This window comes from Rhopilema esculentum, unplaced genomic scaffold, assembly GCF_057945365.1.
Source record: "Rhopilema esculentum isolate cy_ngs unplaced genomic scaffold, ASM5794536v1 HiC_scaffold_23, whole genome shotgun sequence".
Lineage (NCBI taxonomy): Eukaryota > Metazoa > Cnidaria > Scyphozoa > Rhizostomeae > Rhizostomatidae > Rhopilema > Rhopilema esculentum.
In genome coordinates, this window is record NW_028300834.1 from 542,767 (window position 1) to 560,889 (window position 18,123).

General features: G+C 37.0%; 1 protein-coding gene across 2 annotated transcripts in view; it reads left to right on the forward strand.

Moving 5' to 3' along the window:
- The first annotated feature begins 495 nt into the window (after nt 1-495).
- LOC135690819 (piezo-type mechanosensitive ion channel component 1) overlaps nt 496-18,123 on the forward strand; it is a 36,420-nt gene continuing 18,792 nt past the window's right edge. The window contains exons 1-24 of one of the 2 annotated variants that reach the window (XM_065208489.2): nt 496-840; nt 930-1,010; nt 2,321-2,469; nt 3,225-3,314; nt 3,886-4,005; nt 4,739-4,781; nt 5,146-5,574; nt 6,212-6,368; nt 7,319-7,402; nt 7,955-8,143; nt 8,683-8,946; nt 9,365-9,506; nt 9,843-9,872; nt 10,345-10,547; nt 11,389-11,537; nt 11,841-12,279; nt 12,666-12,851; nt 13,794-13,883; nt 14,207-14,263; nt 14,757-14,897; nt 15,289-15,490; nt 15,885-15,977; nt 16,556-16,770; nt 17,666-17,887. In XM_065208489.2, the coding sequence (XP_065064561.2) occupies nt 2,406-2,469; nt 3,225-3,314; nt 3,886-4,005; nt 4,739-4,781; nt 5,146-5,574; nt 6,212-6,368; nt 7,319-7,402; nt 7,955-8,143; nt 8,683-8,946; nt 9,365-9,506; nt 9,843-9,872; nt 10,345-10,547; nt 11,389-11,537; nt 11,841-12,279; nt 12,666-12,851; nt 13,794-13,883; nt 14,207-14,263; nt 14,757-14,897; nt 15,289-15,490; nt 15,885-15,977; nt 16,556-16,770; nt 17,666-17,887 (3,609 nt within the window). In that variant the 5' untranslated portion in view covers nt 496-840; nt 930-1,010; nt 2,321-2,405. The remainder of the gene's footprint in view (nt 841-929; nt 1,011-2,320; nt 2,470-3,224; nt 3,315-3,885; nt 4,006-4,738; nt 4,782-5,145; nt 5,575-6,211; nt 6,369-7,318; nt 7,403-7,954; nt 8,144-8,682; nt 8,947-9,364; nt 9,507-9,842; nt 9,873-10,344; nt 10,548-11,388; nt 11,538-11,840; nt 12,280-12,665; nt 12,852-13,793; nt 13,884-14,206; nt 14,264-14,756; nt 14,898-15,288; nt 15,491-15,884; nt 15,978-16,555; nt 16,771-17,665; nt 17,888-18,123) is intronic. The other variant, XM_065208488.2, reaches the window with a different exon arrangement.

Genomic DNA, 18,123 nt, shown 5'->3' on the forward strand with positions numbered 1-18,123 from the left:
CTGCCAACCATAAAATATTTGGCTGCCAACCGTTACAAACATCTGGCTAAACCCTGATAGTGGAAAGTCACCCATTCTGGTGTAAAGTGTTTTCATTTGGTGGTGATAGACAACGGATCAATAGAAACAATAATTTTTTAAAAACTATCAAAATTATGCCAGAGTTATGCTAGATTCCTAATTATGCTAGATTTTATTCTAAATGACAATTTCTGGCCAATATTATGCTAAAAGCATTATATTATGCTAGATCTGGTCACACTGGGTGCCGCTCCTCCAATCTCCCGCTAGCGACGGCCCTGCCAGCCCTATCTATGTGCAGTGAATCTCTTGAAAGACACAAATAACCAATATTTCAATTTCAACTGGTTTTAAACGAATAGCAGTCTGAACATTGGTGTGTTTTCTTACAAATTTCATGACATTTACCAACACGTTTGTGACAGGTTGGTACCAGTCGCTGCTTGAATTAGCAGGTAGATTGCTGCTGCGGTGGAATCTCGGAACCGCTGAAAAGAAAATCTGTCATGTGGGCCGGAATGACATAATAAGGCAATAGTTTTGAGAGGGTAATCTAAATAGAGTTTAGTACTGGAAAAGGAAACGGAAGTGTCAAGAAATACTTGCTTCTGCAGAGCCTGATTGCTTCCAAAGCACAGACATTGCAAACAGATTTTCATTGTTTTTGTAAAGAGGAAACTTTTTCAAAGTTTCATCGCTTGTTTTGGGCCTAGGCTTTACATATACATTGTATCCAGGTTTGGACGACACCCCTTTCTTATGGGATTTGAATGAAGCAGGGAAAGCTGAGCAAACAATCGCAAAACACTGGTTTTAAAAGTGAGTTTGTCCATGTTTTTTCCTTTTAAGTTTATAAAAGGTTCTGTTTTAGTGAGAGGTTATTTGACCAGTTGTTGGTTTTACAACAGATCAGAAAAGAGGCCAAGAACTATTATGGTATCAGAAATATCGGATACAATCTGACTATACTAAACAATGATACAAACCTGGTATGTCTTTTAATTTCAGTTCTCTTCAGTTACTTCTAAAGTCTTCCGGTCGAGGTTTTCATCCAAAATAAACCACGACATCTCCATATTTAGTCCGCTATGATCCTTGACAAACATTGTATTAACAGTTTTATCCAAGGACTTTGGTATGGATGATGGCGCAAAACATGGGCGGCGCAAAACGTGTTTTATAAAAAACAAAAAATAAAAGAAAAAAGATGGAAGACAAGAATAGTGCGAACAATCCTTTCATTGCTTGATTTTTCAAGGCCTGGTCGAGCCTCATAATGTAATGAATTCCATTTTAAGACTGGAATTAATCAATCGTAATAAAATCATGTCTTAGAAATGGTAAAATATTTTAAACGGTTCAAAAAAATTACTGCAAGAAATGTTCTGAAATGCATCTTAAGCTAATCTAAAGGAACGCATTTGCAGAAAAGTTTCCTGCTTGCTTTGCTTGCTTTGCTTGCTTTGCTTGCAGGGACGCTTTCTTTCAGATGTACTTATGGCCTCGCACAACCTCTTGGCACCCCTTCTAATATACTGCATAACAAGTGCCCCATAAAATCATAGGCATGAATTATCGTAAAGCATTTTAGTGCGATTCTCAAAAGTTGTTTATTTAGTCTATTAATTCTGTCAATTTGAGCCCCCCCCCCACTTTGAATTTCTTGGCACCACCCCTGAAATGATGAAGTTAGTTCTGTCTACATTTATTAAGTATATACCAAAATGAAATGTATTAAGTTATTATTGTTGAAAACATTTTTGTGTTTTATATCTTTAACAATCATGACTTTATTTATTTCATTTTGGTACTTGAATTATTTGCTCATTATATTATCCTAATTTGAATGAAGAACCACACTCAACTTACAAAATAAATCTACTTTTGTAGTATCTTATTAAATACTGTCACTTTCAAACGATATATTAGTGTCACTAGCATAATATATATCTTGTTTGATGAATTTGAAAGATCAGTTATAGAAGAAAAGAGATAATTAGAATTCAAAGAGGATACTACTGAAAGTTGAGACCACAAACAGGGTATTGTAGTACACCACAGATAACGTTGCAATTATCTAAGTTTTGACCATTTATCAAGCCATATTAACTTGTTCTACCAAGGAAGGAATGTTGATTTGACCTAAACCACGGTATAGCTGTACCACAAAAACCTTGATGCTCATGTCTTCTGAAAAGAACCTTTTTGAATTTGCATATAGTGGAATTTTACGGTATATGAACTGAATTGAACTGAATTCTGATGTATCGAAATTTATTCTAAATTGATTTTATCCTAGAAATTTACTTTGCAAGATGAGATATTGGTACTGTCAGGTTGATGTTGGATGAGAATTCAAAAAGGTTACTACTAAAAGTTAAGATATGGGTGCTGACACAGCAAGAGCAATTTTGTACAGATTTGCATTACCGCTAACACTTCTTGCTGGTATGATATTTTTACTGATTACTTATGTTTTGACTTTCAACTTTTCAACATACAGAGTTGTTTTCCTGTTCTTGTTCTGTATTATTCAGATTTAAATTTTACTGCAAAGACTACAATTTTCTGATACTGACATTTGGATTTGGATGACCAAAAATCTTTATTGGTCTGTACTGAATCAGCATCATCAAATGTATCTTAGGAGTGTTGTGAAATGCTGCAGGGAATAATAACAATCAGCTTTTCAATCTTCATTGACCTAAATATCAATGTCATACAGAGTGCTTTGGATACTTCTATATTACATTCTTCTATTGACTGAGAAAGTAACAAAGAGTGAATCCTCCTTTTCAAAGATTTCATGCTAATGTCACATGTAAGTTTCCAACCTGACCACCAAATACACGAGCAACATCAGTCTGTAAATGAATAAAGACCATATTTTGGTTGCAAAGTCTGAAATGTGTTAAGGATAATGTACCTATAAGTAAAAAATATTATATAACAGTCAGATTTTAAGATATTTTGATTTCACTAACAACTTCACCCTGCAACTGAGCAGACCTCAACTTCATTGAGAATGGAGAAAATCAGAACAAACGAATCTATTAGGGTTTAGGGAAGCCTGTGTATTGTAATAATAATATATTGTCTAAGAATCAAACTCTAGTTGCTGCATTGTAATACCAACTGCCAATAAGATGTTTGAAAATAAGAAAGCCCAGAGCTTGTTAAAAAAGTTATATGTCTTGTTGCAGCTTGCATCATCAGATACAATGGCTTGTCCTTCATTTACCTATTATGTCTACTGGTTGTACCCTTACTTCCAAGCCCATCACGGCGAGCAGGTATGTAATAATTTTTTATAAATATTTGATTTTTGTAGATATATGTAGAAGAATTAAGACAGTGATATGTCATAAAGCAATAATTTTTAGTAAGTAGTAATTATATTAAAGATTGTTGGCAGGTATTCCAGAATATTGGGGGTACATGTAGGCGATGCCCTTAAGATAATCAAATCATTATGCTTTGCTATTGTTTTGTAAAAACTCAAGGGCTCCCATACGTTTCAAAGCTCATATGTTATAGGGCAACATGTGTGCAGAGACCCCTGCAAACAAGGTAGACAAGGGGGCAAGACTCTTAGTCCCCTAACGTATGAAAGCCCACTTTATTAGCAAAATATCATAAATATCATGTTGATGGGAACAGCAGAAGTTAAGCAAATAAACATTTTCTGGAACTTTTTTCATTTTTTTTTTCCTCACCACTAGGCAGACTAGGCAGATTTCCACAATCCTTTGTTTTCATCCTTTGAAAACTAAGAATAGTTAAGTGCCAAAATAAATTGCCATATGTACTGACAACCTTGTATAATTTTCAATTATTTCATGGAAATTATTATACATTTTGCAGCATGTGCTGTCAAACTGCAACAGGCCATTCTTGGATTGTCTGTGGTTGCTATTGTGGCTCATATAGCTTTCCAGATAACTCTGCTTGCAGAAGAATCTGTTGCAAGAGAAATATCAAACTGTAAGTGAAACTAAATGTTCACACACTGCCATTTTGAATGTGGGTGGTATATATTTTTACTTTCATCCAAGTTTATTTCACCCCTATACATATCTATATAACATATTTTGATGACTACGTTTCCTTCTTTTATTATTCACAAAGAAGGCCGTTCTTCAAAGTGGAAGTTCTAGGACTCTTAAAGGCACTATGTCCCATCAGTCAACTGTTCAGAATTGACAATTGGCTTTGAAGCATGTTTTAAATCGAGAAAACATTGAAGATTAGCTGATTGGCTCCACAACAATAGGTCTATTGTATAGTCTAACCAATGGGAATTTTAATGGCCAGGGAAATGCATCAGGACTTAGTGCTTTAAATTCAATTAAAATATTTCTTCCTACCTCTTCTTCTCTTCTGCTGCTTTCGTTTCTGTCTTTTATTACTTGTTCTTCCTATATTCTACACACCTTTCTTCATCTCCCTCCTCCTCTTCTTCTTTATGTTAACCCTTATCATTTAGTCACAATTTCATACTGGGTACCTTCTACTGCTTGCACTTGTGTTATATAGCTTTCCATTTCATCTTCTTCTTATCTTCACATTTTCATATTTGTTATTTTTTCAGCTTGCGCTTATTTTTTATTAACATTTAGACACCAGTTATTATAGATATTATATTTATTAACAATGCCAATCTTGCAATCTTAATTTATCTTTCCAGACGTTTTTTCAATGTTAAATTGCTTTTCAGGTTCCTTAGCTGAAACTATTATAGGTCAGATTGGATTTTACAAGTACGTACAAATATTGGTCCAGAAAATTTTTGAATATAAATGTATCTTAGCCGTTTCATGAGTTTATGATCAGAATTTTGCAGAAAGCTGAAAAATGAAGCGTTCAATTGTTACTCGCTATAAAACCCTTGTGAAAATGATTTTAACTCTCAAACTCATTTCTGACACAAGCAGGTTTAGAAACTAGGATCTCTTATTGCCTTAGGTACAAACACAATTTGTTGGTTTCTACTTCCATAGATATCAATTAAGTATCTAACAACTGCTTCTCGGGCTATGTAGTTGACACGGAATTAAGCGTAATGTAAAACTGTCAATAAATTTTCTATGTGGTATTGCTAAAAGATTTCTGGCTCTTCCCTAGATTCCGTAGAACAGACACTGCAAATATCGTCCGCCTTCTTGCTCCAGACCTGCTCGTGTTCATAATATCCCTGGCTTGTGTTATCGGATCAAGAAAAATCCATCTCCATGTCAGATCTTCACACAGTCGTTCGCATCACGATAGAGATGGCTCGCCAGTTGAGGATGTTTTGCCTGTTTTTGTCGCATTGATGTTGCTGCTTGGTGGAATAGTCCAACCAAATGTTATATCTTCAGTTTACTTTCTGAGCTTCCTGTTCTTAGGCACATTTTGGGCATGTCATCGATCCGTTCGCTTCAAGAAAAACAAAGCCTTATTTTGCCTCAAAGTGTTTTTAACTGTATACGCTGGGCTTCATGTCGTATTGCTGTATTTGTATCAGTTTGAGTTCTTTCAGGAATTGCTACCAGCACCTACTCTTTTTGCGAGGTAAGTACTCCAGTCTACTGAAAATAAATTTGGATATACTACATTTTCTTTCTCAGGGGAAGATTCTTGATTTGATAGTATCTGTTCGTTGTGTGATCCACTTCGTTGATTTTCTATCGACAGAAAAGGAAGTTTAGACCCCTACATTTAGTATCTGGAAGTTGGTGCTGTATTATTTTCACAGTAATCAAAGAATCCTCAAACATTGTGTAAAAAGACCCTCGTATATGATTATCTTATTCCAATGCTGTGTCTTTATATCGTATCTTTTCAGTTATATATGACGGTTCTGAGCTACTACTCTGAGTTTCAGGCTTATTGTGATCGTCAGGCTACTGTTTAATTGGTTATCGGCAACTGTTCAAATTTATTCATATATTTTATCATGGTAGATAGACTGTATGGAAGAATATTAGTAAAGCTGAAATTCAATTTCTATTAATTTGGAAACGATCTTGGGCCCTTCCTCTTTTAGCAATTTTTATTAATTCCTAAGTGCTCATGCTTTTCCATTTTCTATCTCGAAATCTATGAGATAGTTTGTCAACTACAGAAGCATAAAATAATGCTTCTTTAAAGCTTGCCGAATAAAACGTTTATTGTGCTGTTCGACCAGATCTTCTCTCTGTCATTGTAGACTGTTCGGTCTCCCTGCAATCGTATTATCCAAATGCCGGTCCGGCAATTACCTCAGTATCAATGAAAATCTCAACTGGCCTGTTTATGTTTTTCCTGTTGTTATATTTCTCGTGTACTGGATTCTCGCCACCGAAGTCAGGTACAGATGCAGTCGGGTGAGTTAGTGCTTTCATTAAAGAATTGTTATTTTTAACGGCCGTGGCAAAATTGCATTTTTTTATGAAATATTACTGTTTTTATGGATCGTACATTTGTACTGAGGTTATATCTTTGACGTTTTCTACTGGTTCAACATATGGAAATCAAACCTGATTCTGATGAGACATGTGCACCTCTCATCCCCTCCTCCCTTAGTTTACCAACTAGAATACTTAGACGAACGCATAAAGATTTCTCTAAAAGTTATTTTATCTGCTTCATGTCAGTGTAGCAAAAAATCTAATTGATTCGTCAAGATTATTTTTTAATTCGAGGCTTTGGTTTAAGTAGTTTACTGCCATTTTGTTTGGAGGTTCAATACTGCTAACGCACCATCGCTTTTAATAGAGCACCATCGCCTCCCCCAGTCGCATCGAGGCTCACTATGCTGACCACAGTTTAAAACGTTATGATCCGAGATATCTTCCGAGTTCACGATTCAAAACGTAATTAACTCTGGTTAGCACAGTGACCTCGATGCTCGATGATCATGAAACTCTAGTCGGAGTTCACCAAGACTCAAACAATTTTTTTCTCTTGTAAACTACGACACGTTACACAAAGCCTGTAGTTTGTACATTCTTTCAAGTCATCAGACCTTTAGATCTAGGGGACATGCTTGATTTGTAACCGCCATTCGTAGCAAAGGCAAGGTAATTCAGTGCCTTCCAAAACATTTAAGGAGTACCCCCCTTGACACTCAAATCGGCTTAATTTAACCTTCAGCTGTAGGTATCTTTGTGATGACTGTCACAGGGGGTAGGTTGCAGAAAGCTTCTAGATCAAATGATATTAAAAATCGGAATGTACCAGATGCTTAATATGTTTGTCGATATACCTGAATTTTATTCGACTCTAATATAATGGACCAATGCAAACTATTACTTATATATATATAATATTTTAGCAATACCACCAGTCACAAGTTGCAAGGAGTACGTTTCAGTGGTGGAACCCGTTGTCATGGAAAGAAAATCCGGTGGAACACGAGGTATTTCATTTTCTTATGGCTGTTTATCACTGCCTGTTCACTTGATCATCAGTAATTATCATGGCGTAATCCAGAATGGTTTTGGGACATATTTCATTGTTAAGTGTAATCTACTATGGGCATAGCGAAAAATCCCAGGTGAAGTTGTCAAAGTCAGAAAGAAGTTGATAGGATTGTGTATACACACTTAGACAAACTTTCTCAGAACTAGAAAAGAGTTGGCATCTTTGAGTATGAGAACCTAAGTATAAGAGTGGTCTGTGTACCTATTCTAAAAAATATCAAAAAATCTATCCTGTTCCCCCCTTGGGTATGGATAATGTTCCCTTCATAAACTCAGGATCTTATTAATTTCCCTTGATACCCGTTTTGGATATAATATGTTTCCGTTAACCCTTAAGAAAAAGGACAGGTTCTTATGTTCCCCATATGTGAGTTATTCAAAGAAATTTATTATTTAATTTTTTAGATTAATTGTGTTTTGCTTGCCAATCTTGTTTGGATCACGTAGTTCTGTGAAGCTCTCTTGACCATATCTTCTCTTCTCCATAGCATCTGCTAGCAGAAGGAAGTCGTAAATACGCATACCGCACATTTAGAGGGTCACCAAGCGTGCAACCGGAATTACCGGCCGTGCAAACTGAGCATCCGGTTGAACAGATTAGCGTCCAAGGGACCTTTAGTAGCATTGTCATGTTCCTGATGAGGCAGAATTATATTGCTGCACTTATTGTTATGATGGTGAGTTTCTTGAAGAGCTTTCGGTCTTCCAGAGCATTCGGGCCGTGATCACAATTTCAGCTTATATTGATATAAGATATTCTTATCACACATTAGTAGCAATTCTGTCTTGCTTAATCATTAGGCATATTCTATTCGCTTTTAAAGTGGGGCATGTCTATGTAAGTAGCAAATGTTAAACTTTTATATGTTTCTGAGAAATGATAAAGAGGTCAACTGAGGACCGCCACGTTCTCTTTGAGACGTTTCTGTCCTACCAGTATGCACGTCTTTGTTGTTTGTTAAAGCAGCAGTAATAACATTTCTAAATTGCGATTTCTATTGCTAAAAATCAGATGCTTTGTTCAATAAAATTTTTGATGCAATGCAAAGGAAACGGATTTTAGTCATGGTTTGTTCCATCTTTGGATCTTGTATAACGTTACCCTGAATTTTCTTCAATGGAATATTGCACCATGGCTTGCATCTGATGCATCAATAGTCTTAAGGATCAAAGTTAGAAATGGTCAGGTATACTGATATTTAATGTTTCACTGCAGGCTTGGAGTATAACGTACCACTCTTGGCTATCGTTTGTGTTGCTGTTATGGGCCTGTGTGATATGGATAACCCCCTTTGCTCGATGGTTTTGCATGGCATCGTCACCGTACTTTGTCTTCTACGCGGAATGTTTACTCGTTATCCAATATATTTATGGTATGAATTTGGAAAAGGATGAGCTGCCAATTAGTCACGGAAATTTGGACTATTCGGAGCTTGGTCTGAAAAAATTCGACTACCCTTGCCTTCATCTTGGAGCCCAGGTTTGTTTGTCTCATCTTTTTAAGTACTGTTTATAAAGACAAAGTTCTTAAACATATATTGCGGTACCTTGAAAAATATGACAGACAATTTCCTAACGTTTTACAACAATTTTGGGTTCAGAGATTGTTATGGTTAAGGAGAACATTAATCAACTCTGGTGCCTGAGAAGTTGTTTTAACCTTTCTGGGGCGATTACGAAATCTCGCCGAAATTTCACGGTTGTGAATTTTTCGTCTGACGTATCACTTCCTTTTCTAAGAAGCACATTGTACCCGTCTCTTTGTCAGGACCTTTTTTTGATGTTTGTATCAAATTATACTCCCATTCGTACCTGTCAAATCATTAGGATATTTAGACTTTTCAATTCTTTGAACGTCATCTTTCTTCGAACTTTGATTTTGGCTTCTTTTTTCCCAGACTCTTTTCACCTGGATATTTTGGATAACTCTGAGACAGCATGTGCGAGAAAGAAAACTGAGAAAGAGACAGGATCGGCAGACAGGGGAACTCATGCTTACGACGTTAGCACGGCCTATTGTGCAGGCATTTAAGAAAAGAGGTGAATATGCAGAATTGCAAAGGAACTTTATTTAACGTGATGCAATTTCTCATCTAAGGGTGTATAGTGCATTGATCTTCACATTTAAATGATTTTGCTGTTTTGGTGGTACCATTATTTGGTTAAAGTTCCATGTGATATTTAGTAAGTGCTCGCATATACTTCGAAAAAAGCAGGGTTTTCAAAGGGCCTAGCAGATCAGAAAATTGTAATATTTTATAGTGACTTGTTTTTTTGAAAATGTAATGCTTGTTAATTCAGTCTGTATCGTTACTCGAAAATAAAACATCTGTAATTTTTCACCCTATCAACCGGTGATTATTTTTCTGTTCATAGGAGCTGCAGCTGAAAGAAAGTACAAAGGAGGTGGGTATACTGAGGACTCCATGTTTGATCCTGCTAAATTAAACACTACAATCAAATATGCTGCTTTTTAAAAGTTGTTTCTGTTGTGTGGGAAATAACTGTCGCCCTCTTGACCAGGCTCAATTTCTGAATAATTTATTCTTATCTTCCACTCGACACTAAGACTGTGTTTTATTAAGAATTTAATTGAAAGTTTAGTCACTTAATAACAATTTTCGATGGTTCAAAAATGAATTGTTATTTGCCAGAATTGTAGAGAAGACAGAGGTTTCAAGTCCCAACTTCGTTATTTAACAAAAATCCACACAATACTATATATTGTTATTTGATTCTTTGAATGAAGATAAATAAAGATTCCAGTTTTCAGCGAAAATCCTGATTCTTTCGAGCCTTATCCAACAACGATAATCCAGATTTTAGGGAACAAATCTTGGTCATCGTTATTCATCAATCGCTGGCTTTGATATTGTAGTTGAATCTGATATTGAAGACATAGATGCCGGGCCGCCATCCGACGATGCGAAGGAGTTTATGCAATGGATTAGGAGCACGCTTGCCAAATATTGGATCCTCCTTTGCTGCGCAGCCTTCTTGCTGGTTGCTTTGCAGAAAGACGTCTCGTTGTATCAGATATTCTATATGGTGACTTTTCTCATAGGCTTTATTGTTTACCAGGTATGTCTCGTTTCTTCTTGTCTCAATGCTCAGTGTCTATCTTAGGCAATGCACTAATTACTTTGCATACAAAATTTTCAAAGTGTTCTCCTGACGATTATATATTTATTTTTTACACATCAATTCTGTTTCCAAGTCTATGATAGGCAGCCTATAAACTTCTGGCTAAGGATACAAAAATTTCAGTACTTAAGTTCTCCGCGTAGTGGACTAGGTTGTACCACTGTCAGGGTCGGCCTAATCTCTAGGTGTGTTTGCATATGACTTGCTACGATTCCATTAAGTTAGGTAGTAAATTTTTGCACAATGATCATTATGTCCTACTTGCTTTGGCAATTATATTCCGTGTTTGTGCTGCCCTTGTTCATCGACGATTAGTTTTTCGGCTGTAATGAAATGCTAACAATACGTTCTTAATGCTAATTCTCTGTGTACGCAGCATGCATTGGTCAAAAGCTGTAATAAGTACCCTTCTTGGGCAACATTATACGTCACAAAAGACCCAAATGAAATACTTTAAGTATACTATCAGATTCAGTCCTTGATAACTTGACATGGTTAGAACATCTGTCACCTGAGCTATTGCTATTGATTTATTTTTAAGACACTTTTTATACTATCTTATGTATAAAGATCATATGCTATTTCATCAAGCTGGGGTTAGTTTTCATTATCAAGGTGTTTGAAAAATGAGGACGTTTTCAACATAGTTCTGTGCTTGGCTACAGAGCTTCTCTCACGTAAGAGACTCCTTACCTTGCACCCGTAGTGAAACCCTTACAAGGGTTGGACATTGTGTTTTTGGGGAATTGATATTTAACCTTTTCTTCAATTTCTCTAGTTTTCAGTCAAAGTGTGGAAGATAATCCTGCGTCCGTTATGGTGGTTTATGGTTGTGTATTCCATATTAATTCTTCTTATCGTGTACACATACCAGTTCAAGAATATGCACACATATTGGAAAGATGGAGCCGGCATCAGTGAAGATATGTGAGCGAGTGTTTTAACGTATTTATTTTGTACTATTTTTGCTTTAAGGTTATCCAGGATTCTTATCTATTCAATGAATATTTCCATGATTTCATTCTATCTTTGATTTTCTTTGCTCTTTTCAATACCCAGTTTCAAAGGTTCTAATATTTAGATAATCCATAGGATGGTTTTACCGTTCAAAATACATAATGTTTCATACTTGTTATGTAGACGAGTATGTATTTCCTAAATTTCAATTTTGCCATAGAATTTCAACTATGTAGATAGATATTTAGATTCGTGATTTTGTCATCATTTCAGGCTACATGACTTAGGCCTTCGGCAACATGACAAAGCCAGCCTGCTTGTTGAACTCCTGATCCCCACTCTGTTCTCCATTGCCTTGGTCATCCAGTTGCATTTCTTTCACAAACCATTGACTATGAAGATCAACCACTTGATTATTCTCCGTAAACAAGCAAAACAGCATCAACTCACGGGCACTGCAGCCAAAGAGATTGGCGATGAGAGCCAAGGTTCTGCTGCTACGAAACAGCCACCAGAGATTATTGCTCCAGAATCTTCAGCAGAGAGGACTGACAATGCCGCGCAGGAAACAGATTCTGTTGATGGGGAAATGACAGCCCTTCATAAATTACTCTGGTTTTACAAAAATGCATCGAAAGTTCTTTGGAGGGTGGCAGAGATTCACGCTTCGAAGGCTCTCAGCTTTGTGATCATGCTTGTCGTTGTTCAGCAGGTACATGGTACATTTAGAAGGCAGAAATAACTTTTCTTTAGTCTTAAGTAAAAGTTGCTAATATTCAAATAATTTCTTTCCCCCGTATTTATCCGACTTTATTCATCTTTATAATTAACAGTTGGAGTTTTTATGACGAAACTCCATCTTAAATGAGATTCAGATTCCGTCTATTATAAATGAGTTTTCACTGTGCAAGAAAAAGTTCAAGTTTTTTTATAACAATATAAATGAAATTGCCTTTGCCACTTTGCTGTTTTTAGCAAAAAATATTTGCCGAGTCTTGAAATCTTTACAAAAATAGGCCAAAAAACTCACGGCCAGTAATACAACGTTTATTTATATAAGTTATATCTTCAATTGTATTTTATTTTGCCACAATGCAGGTTTCTGCCTTCAACGCTGTCCTATTGCTCGTCCTATGCATGTCGATGCCATCACAAAAGCTGCTCCGGGTGATGAATTACTTCTTTGTCGTTTGGGCATCTATCATCATATTTTCTCTCATGTTTTATCAACTGAGATTTGTCAATGAGGATATCTTGAAATACAACTGTACTGCAGCTGGAGTGGTAAGTTTTTATGCAATGCCTCCGATCCCTGCCTACCTCCGATTCCTGCCTACCTCCGATTCCTGCCTACCTCCGATTCCTGCCTATCTCCGATTCCTGCCTACCTCCGATTCCTGCCTACCTCCGATTCCTGCCTACCTCCGATTCCTGCCTACCTCCGATTCCTGCCTAGCTCCGATTCCTGCCTACCTCCGATTCCTGCCTGCCTCCGATTCCTGCCTACCTCTGATTCCTGCCTACCTCCGATTCCTGCCTACCTCCGATTCCTGCCTACCTCCGATTCCTGCCTAGCTCCGATTCCTGCCTACCTCCGATTCCTGCCTACCTCCGATCCCTGCCTACCTCCGATTCCTGCCTACCTCCGATTCCTGCCTAGCTCCGATTCCTGCCTACCTCCGATTCCTGCCTGCCTCCGATTCCTGCCTACCTCTGATTCCTGCCTACCTCCGATTCCTGCCTACCTCCGATTCCTGCCTACCTCCGATTCCTGCCTAGCTCCGATTCCTGCCTACCTCCGATTCCTGCCTACCTCCGATCCCTGCCTACCTCCGATTCCTGCCTGCCTCCGATTCCTGCCTACCTCTGATTCCTGCCTACCTCCGATTCCTGCCTACCTCCGATTCCTGCCTACCTCTGATTCCTGCCTACCTCTGATTCCTGCCTACCTCCAATTCCTGCCTACCTCCGATTCCTACCTACCTCCGATTCCTGCCTACCTCTGATTCTTACCTACCTCCGATTTTTGCCTACCTCCGATTCTTGCCTACCTCTGATTTTAGAATCAACAACTTCCTTGCAAAATGTGCTCGTTTCATTAGTTTTTGTATTGGTTTCTTTCTGTTATATTTAGATGATATTTAGGAATGGTATTTCTTGCATTGATCTTCCAACCTTGACTTATATATTTTGTCTACTTCAGATCTCTATTCCACTTTTTTACAGCCTATGACGTCAGTAATGGTCGGCCATTTCTCCAGCAATGCACGGTGGATTGGACTCCACAAAAGTTCAAAGGTTTCTGTTGAAGTCAGGGTGAGTTGGCTACTACTCTGATTTCATAACGGTTCCTTTGTTATTACAAACCAATGTTTTGGCTCATTGATGGCCAGTTGTAAATATTGTTTGTTTTATCAGATAAAAGAAATTTACAATGCAAGATACCCTAATGTTTTTATATTTACACACACAAAAGTATCCTTTAGACACAAGGTATTCTTTACATCAGCTTTAACGCCCTTCTTTTGATGCCTTACTAGCGTAGAGTGCCTTGTCTAAATATTTTGCTATTTTCGAATGTCATCTACTATCGTCAAGGTGAATTTTGTTATTAATGGTGTGTGTATCTGCTCTTCTAGGGGTACCTATTTATCGTTCTTGCAATCGTCTTTGCAAAGGTTATCAAACATCATCAGGTATGCTTTTTTATACACTTGAAATATATATGGATTATTACTGTCTGCATTTGTAGCTTTGGCTATAGCCCAGTAATTTTCAGTTCAAGAGAGAAAAGGTGCGTCCTTAGTCAAAAACTGTAAGAATCTTGTTAATTGTACAGATGTGAATAGGTTTCACTAAATATATCCCTTATCTGCATCTTGCTGCTCTTCATTATATTTGACCGTCGTATGCGTCGGTTCTATCTTTTCCCCGACGCTGGTCCCCAAGCAGTGGTATACTTTCACCTAGGTTTTTACAGAAGGCTGAAATTATCTTTACCACATAAACTGAACAGCCACATGTTCGAATATTCATAGAAAGCTAATTCAAGGGAAAAGTTGCATTACTAGCCTGGCAAATTGTCCAAGCTCAGCAGTAGATCATTGTATGTTTAATACAACCAGTTCATTGGATGTTTATATATTGGTTGTCAAGCATTAATGAAACGTATCTCTGTTTCTTTTCAAGGAATTATATCGTTACAAGAAGGGCATTCAGATCAATCCTGGCATTCTTTTCAACGGTGTAACTAGGCCTATGGCGGATGAGAACATTTCTAATTGTATCAAGTACATGTGCAATAATTTCTTCGGTTGTTTTGGTTTTGAGGTGAATAAAATCACACATTTTTTACAAATTTTGATCTGAGTCTGTTTTTTCTTTAAAAGCTTTAAAATGCTACAAACCAGATGAGCTCATTGATATCTTTTTCGCCTTTGGCAATTTTCCTTCCCCTGTAAATGTCTATCTTTCAAGTTTATTGCCCTATATCGATCTATATCTTCCATTTCTTCCCACACTAAAATTCCCCCATGGCTTGGAGACTGGGTTTATGCTATTTTCCAATATAAGCGTTCTTTTTCCATCATATTTTTAGAACCGAAACAGTGAAACCTTTGGTAAATTAGTTCTTCATAATGAAGAGTAAGGCATACTTGTTGCCTGCCTGAATATTAGGTATTTTATTTCTCTCCTCTTGCAAACCTATTTATCTTTCTAGATCAATCTCATCGTGATGGTGATTTGTATAGCCGTTCGTTGCGATGCATTCGCAGTCCTAGGGTCACTTTGGACTGCTATCTTCCTGTTCGTTAGACGCAAAAACAGCGAGAGACTCTGGCCTATCTACATCGGCTATTTGTGCATTTTTATTGCTATTCAGTACCTCCTCATCCTTGGATGGCCACCTGGGCTTTGCTTAGGTATGTTTTGATGGCAAACTTATTTCTTGATACCTTTTCCTTCTACCTTTTATTTTCATGTTTGGACCTCGCGCACAAAGGTACGTTTTCTTGAAGTCTGACTTGCAACGATTAAGTACCTCTGGTATTACGAAATCGTGAGGAATTGGAAATTAAGACATTGCTCAAAACGATCGTCATTGCGATGCAAAGTGAGAAATGTTTATGTTATTAACGAGCACTAATGTGGACAAAATATAGGACACTGGCAAACTGTACTGCATGAAAGTTTTCATTTTTTAAAGACTTTTTACTCAAACTCATAGGATGTTGCTAAAGGGAAGCTTACGCATTTTAGAGAATGGAATACAAATAGTCAGATCTCAATGTTTAAGTTGAAAATTCCTTATGCTAGATTATCCATGGAGCGGAAGACTAAGCCCAAATCTCGTACATTGGCTTTACCTCACTGACGTTTCAAGGCCGCAGAATCAGTTTGTTTTACTCGGTGAGTTGAAGACTTGATTTATCTTAATTGTTAGTCGAATGGCAAAATGCTAAATGCCGTTAGCTGCACTGCTGATAGTGAGGCTCGACTTACGATTTGAACGTTCGTCACCGATAAATGGTAGTAACACCTGGAATGCTAGAGACAGGAAGAAAAGGGATTTATTTACGAATAGCTTCCCTTTTTCAAAACAGGTCTTAAAATATACAGGACACACTTTTGCAATGCCCAAAATATTTCATGGCCGGACAATTTTCATTTTTTTCAAAGAAAATAGATTCTTTTGTCATCCACCTTTGTGGGCCTTCAAATTGGCTCGAAAAAAATTCATAGGAAATATGGTGGTATCTTTCGATTGTTTGCAGCAGTTGTTGGCACTGTGTCACAAGATCTTTCGAAATTTTATCTTCTAATCCATTGATACCTTGAAGTTGCATCATTTCTCGGGACTGGCATTTAAAAACAGAATTGCACCGCTAGTTCTGTTTATATTTGACTAAACAATGATCAAAATTTTTCTTTTTAGAAATGAAGTGAACGCTTTTTTTAATGCTGGCTGTTACTTTTTGTATTTTTAGCCGACTTTTTCCAACTCCTTGCGGCATGCTGCCAAGAAAATTGTTTTGCGGAAGAGAAAAAACAGAAAGCTCAGAGCGCAACCCAATCAACAGCTCTTGCGTGTCCCACGAGACAAAAGACGACGAAATCAGGCTTCTTCCTTCATTCAGCGAAAAGTGATCATTATGTACCGCCAGATTTCATGATCAATAAGACTTGGCTTGACTTTCTTAAGGTGAACATCTTCCAATTATCTATAACTTCAACTCTCTTATATGTTTCATTTCATCTTAACCATCTCCACATTTCATTTCTCTTATATGTTTCATTTCATTTCATCTGTAAAGGTGTCGTTTAGGTTCGGCATGGAGAGAGACAAGATAACATACTTCTTTTCATTCCGATATTAAAAAGACTGATCATTTCATAAAACACTCAACCGTAATACATTTTTTTAAAAACGGAAGTGACAGATTCTTTATCACGTGACAAGCTACATCATTTGTTACACATCCTACCTTCATATTTGGATGGTCTTTTAACAGCCCCGGGAAGTCCCTCCTCAATCTGACATTTTCGCTGGATAAGTGCAGCTTGTAATGCTTTAGAGCAGTGTTTTTCAATCAACGTGCCGTGGCGCACTAGTGTGTTCTGAGATATTATCTGGTGCGCCGTGAAAGAATCTCAAATTTCAGCTAACTGTTCTAAAAAAATGTCCAGGTTTAACACTGAGTGAATAGAAATATTTTAGTTTGTTATTATAAACTTTTCGTTGTGTTTATTTGGTTGATATTCAGAACTCTTCAACGAGAAAGAATTTATATTGTGAATATAGGCCACAAAGTATCATTTTTTAAAAGTTTTTGTTGGTGTTGTGCCTCAGAATTTCTGTGATAAAAAATTGTCATAGATCAAAAAAGGTTGACTCAAAAAAAATTCGGATTGATTTAACGAACCATAGTCAAAAATTTCTAACTGGCAAATTTAAATGGTTGATGAGAATAGCTTTGCTATATGATAGGAAAATCATTATATCTTTATGAAGTGCAAATGAATTTTCAAATTATTATAAAATATATCCAGAAAGGAAACCAACTATACAAATTTATTTTCATCTTTCACTGTTTCAGATAATCATTCTAGAGCAGTTATACTGGCTTACTCTAAGCATTGTTTACATAACGGCTCAGACTGCTGCAAGTCTTTTCAACGCCGGCTTTCTTCTCGCGTGCTTCTTCTTCTTGTGGCATGGACAGTCTTTGTATCTTCGCCCGAAGCATACCCTCAGGAAATGGTGGAAGACGTTTTTGGGCTACAATTTTCTGGTCATTCTTTTAAAAGTCTGGCTCCAGGTAAACTGAAAATATATCTAATGAAACCTCTTTTTGTATGATGATAACGTTGAGCGTGAAACATGGAATGCCAAGAAGTGTCCTAAACAACACACAAAAACCTACACTGACGTCTTGATTTACAAGCACGTCCAAATAAATGACAAACACTTCAAACAGCCAAAAAATTGGTTATTTTTAAACAATGGACAGCTGAATGCAATGGACGCATCCAATCAGTGACACCCTTCAAACAA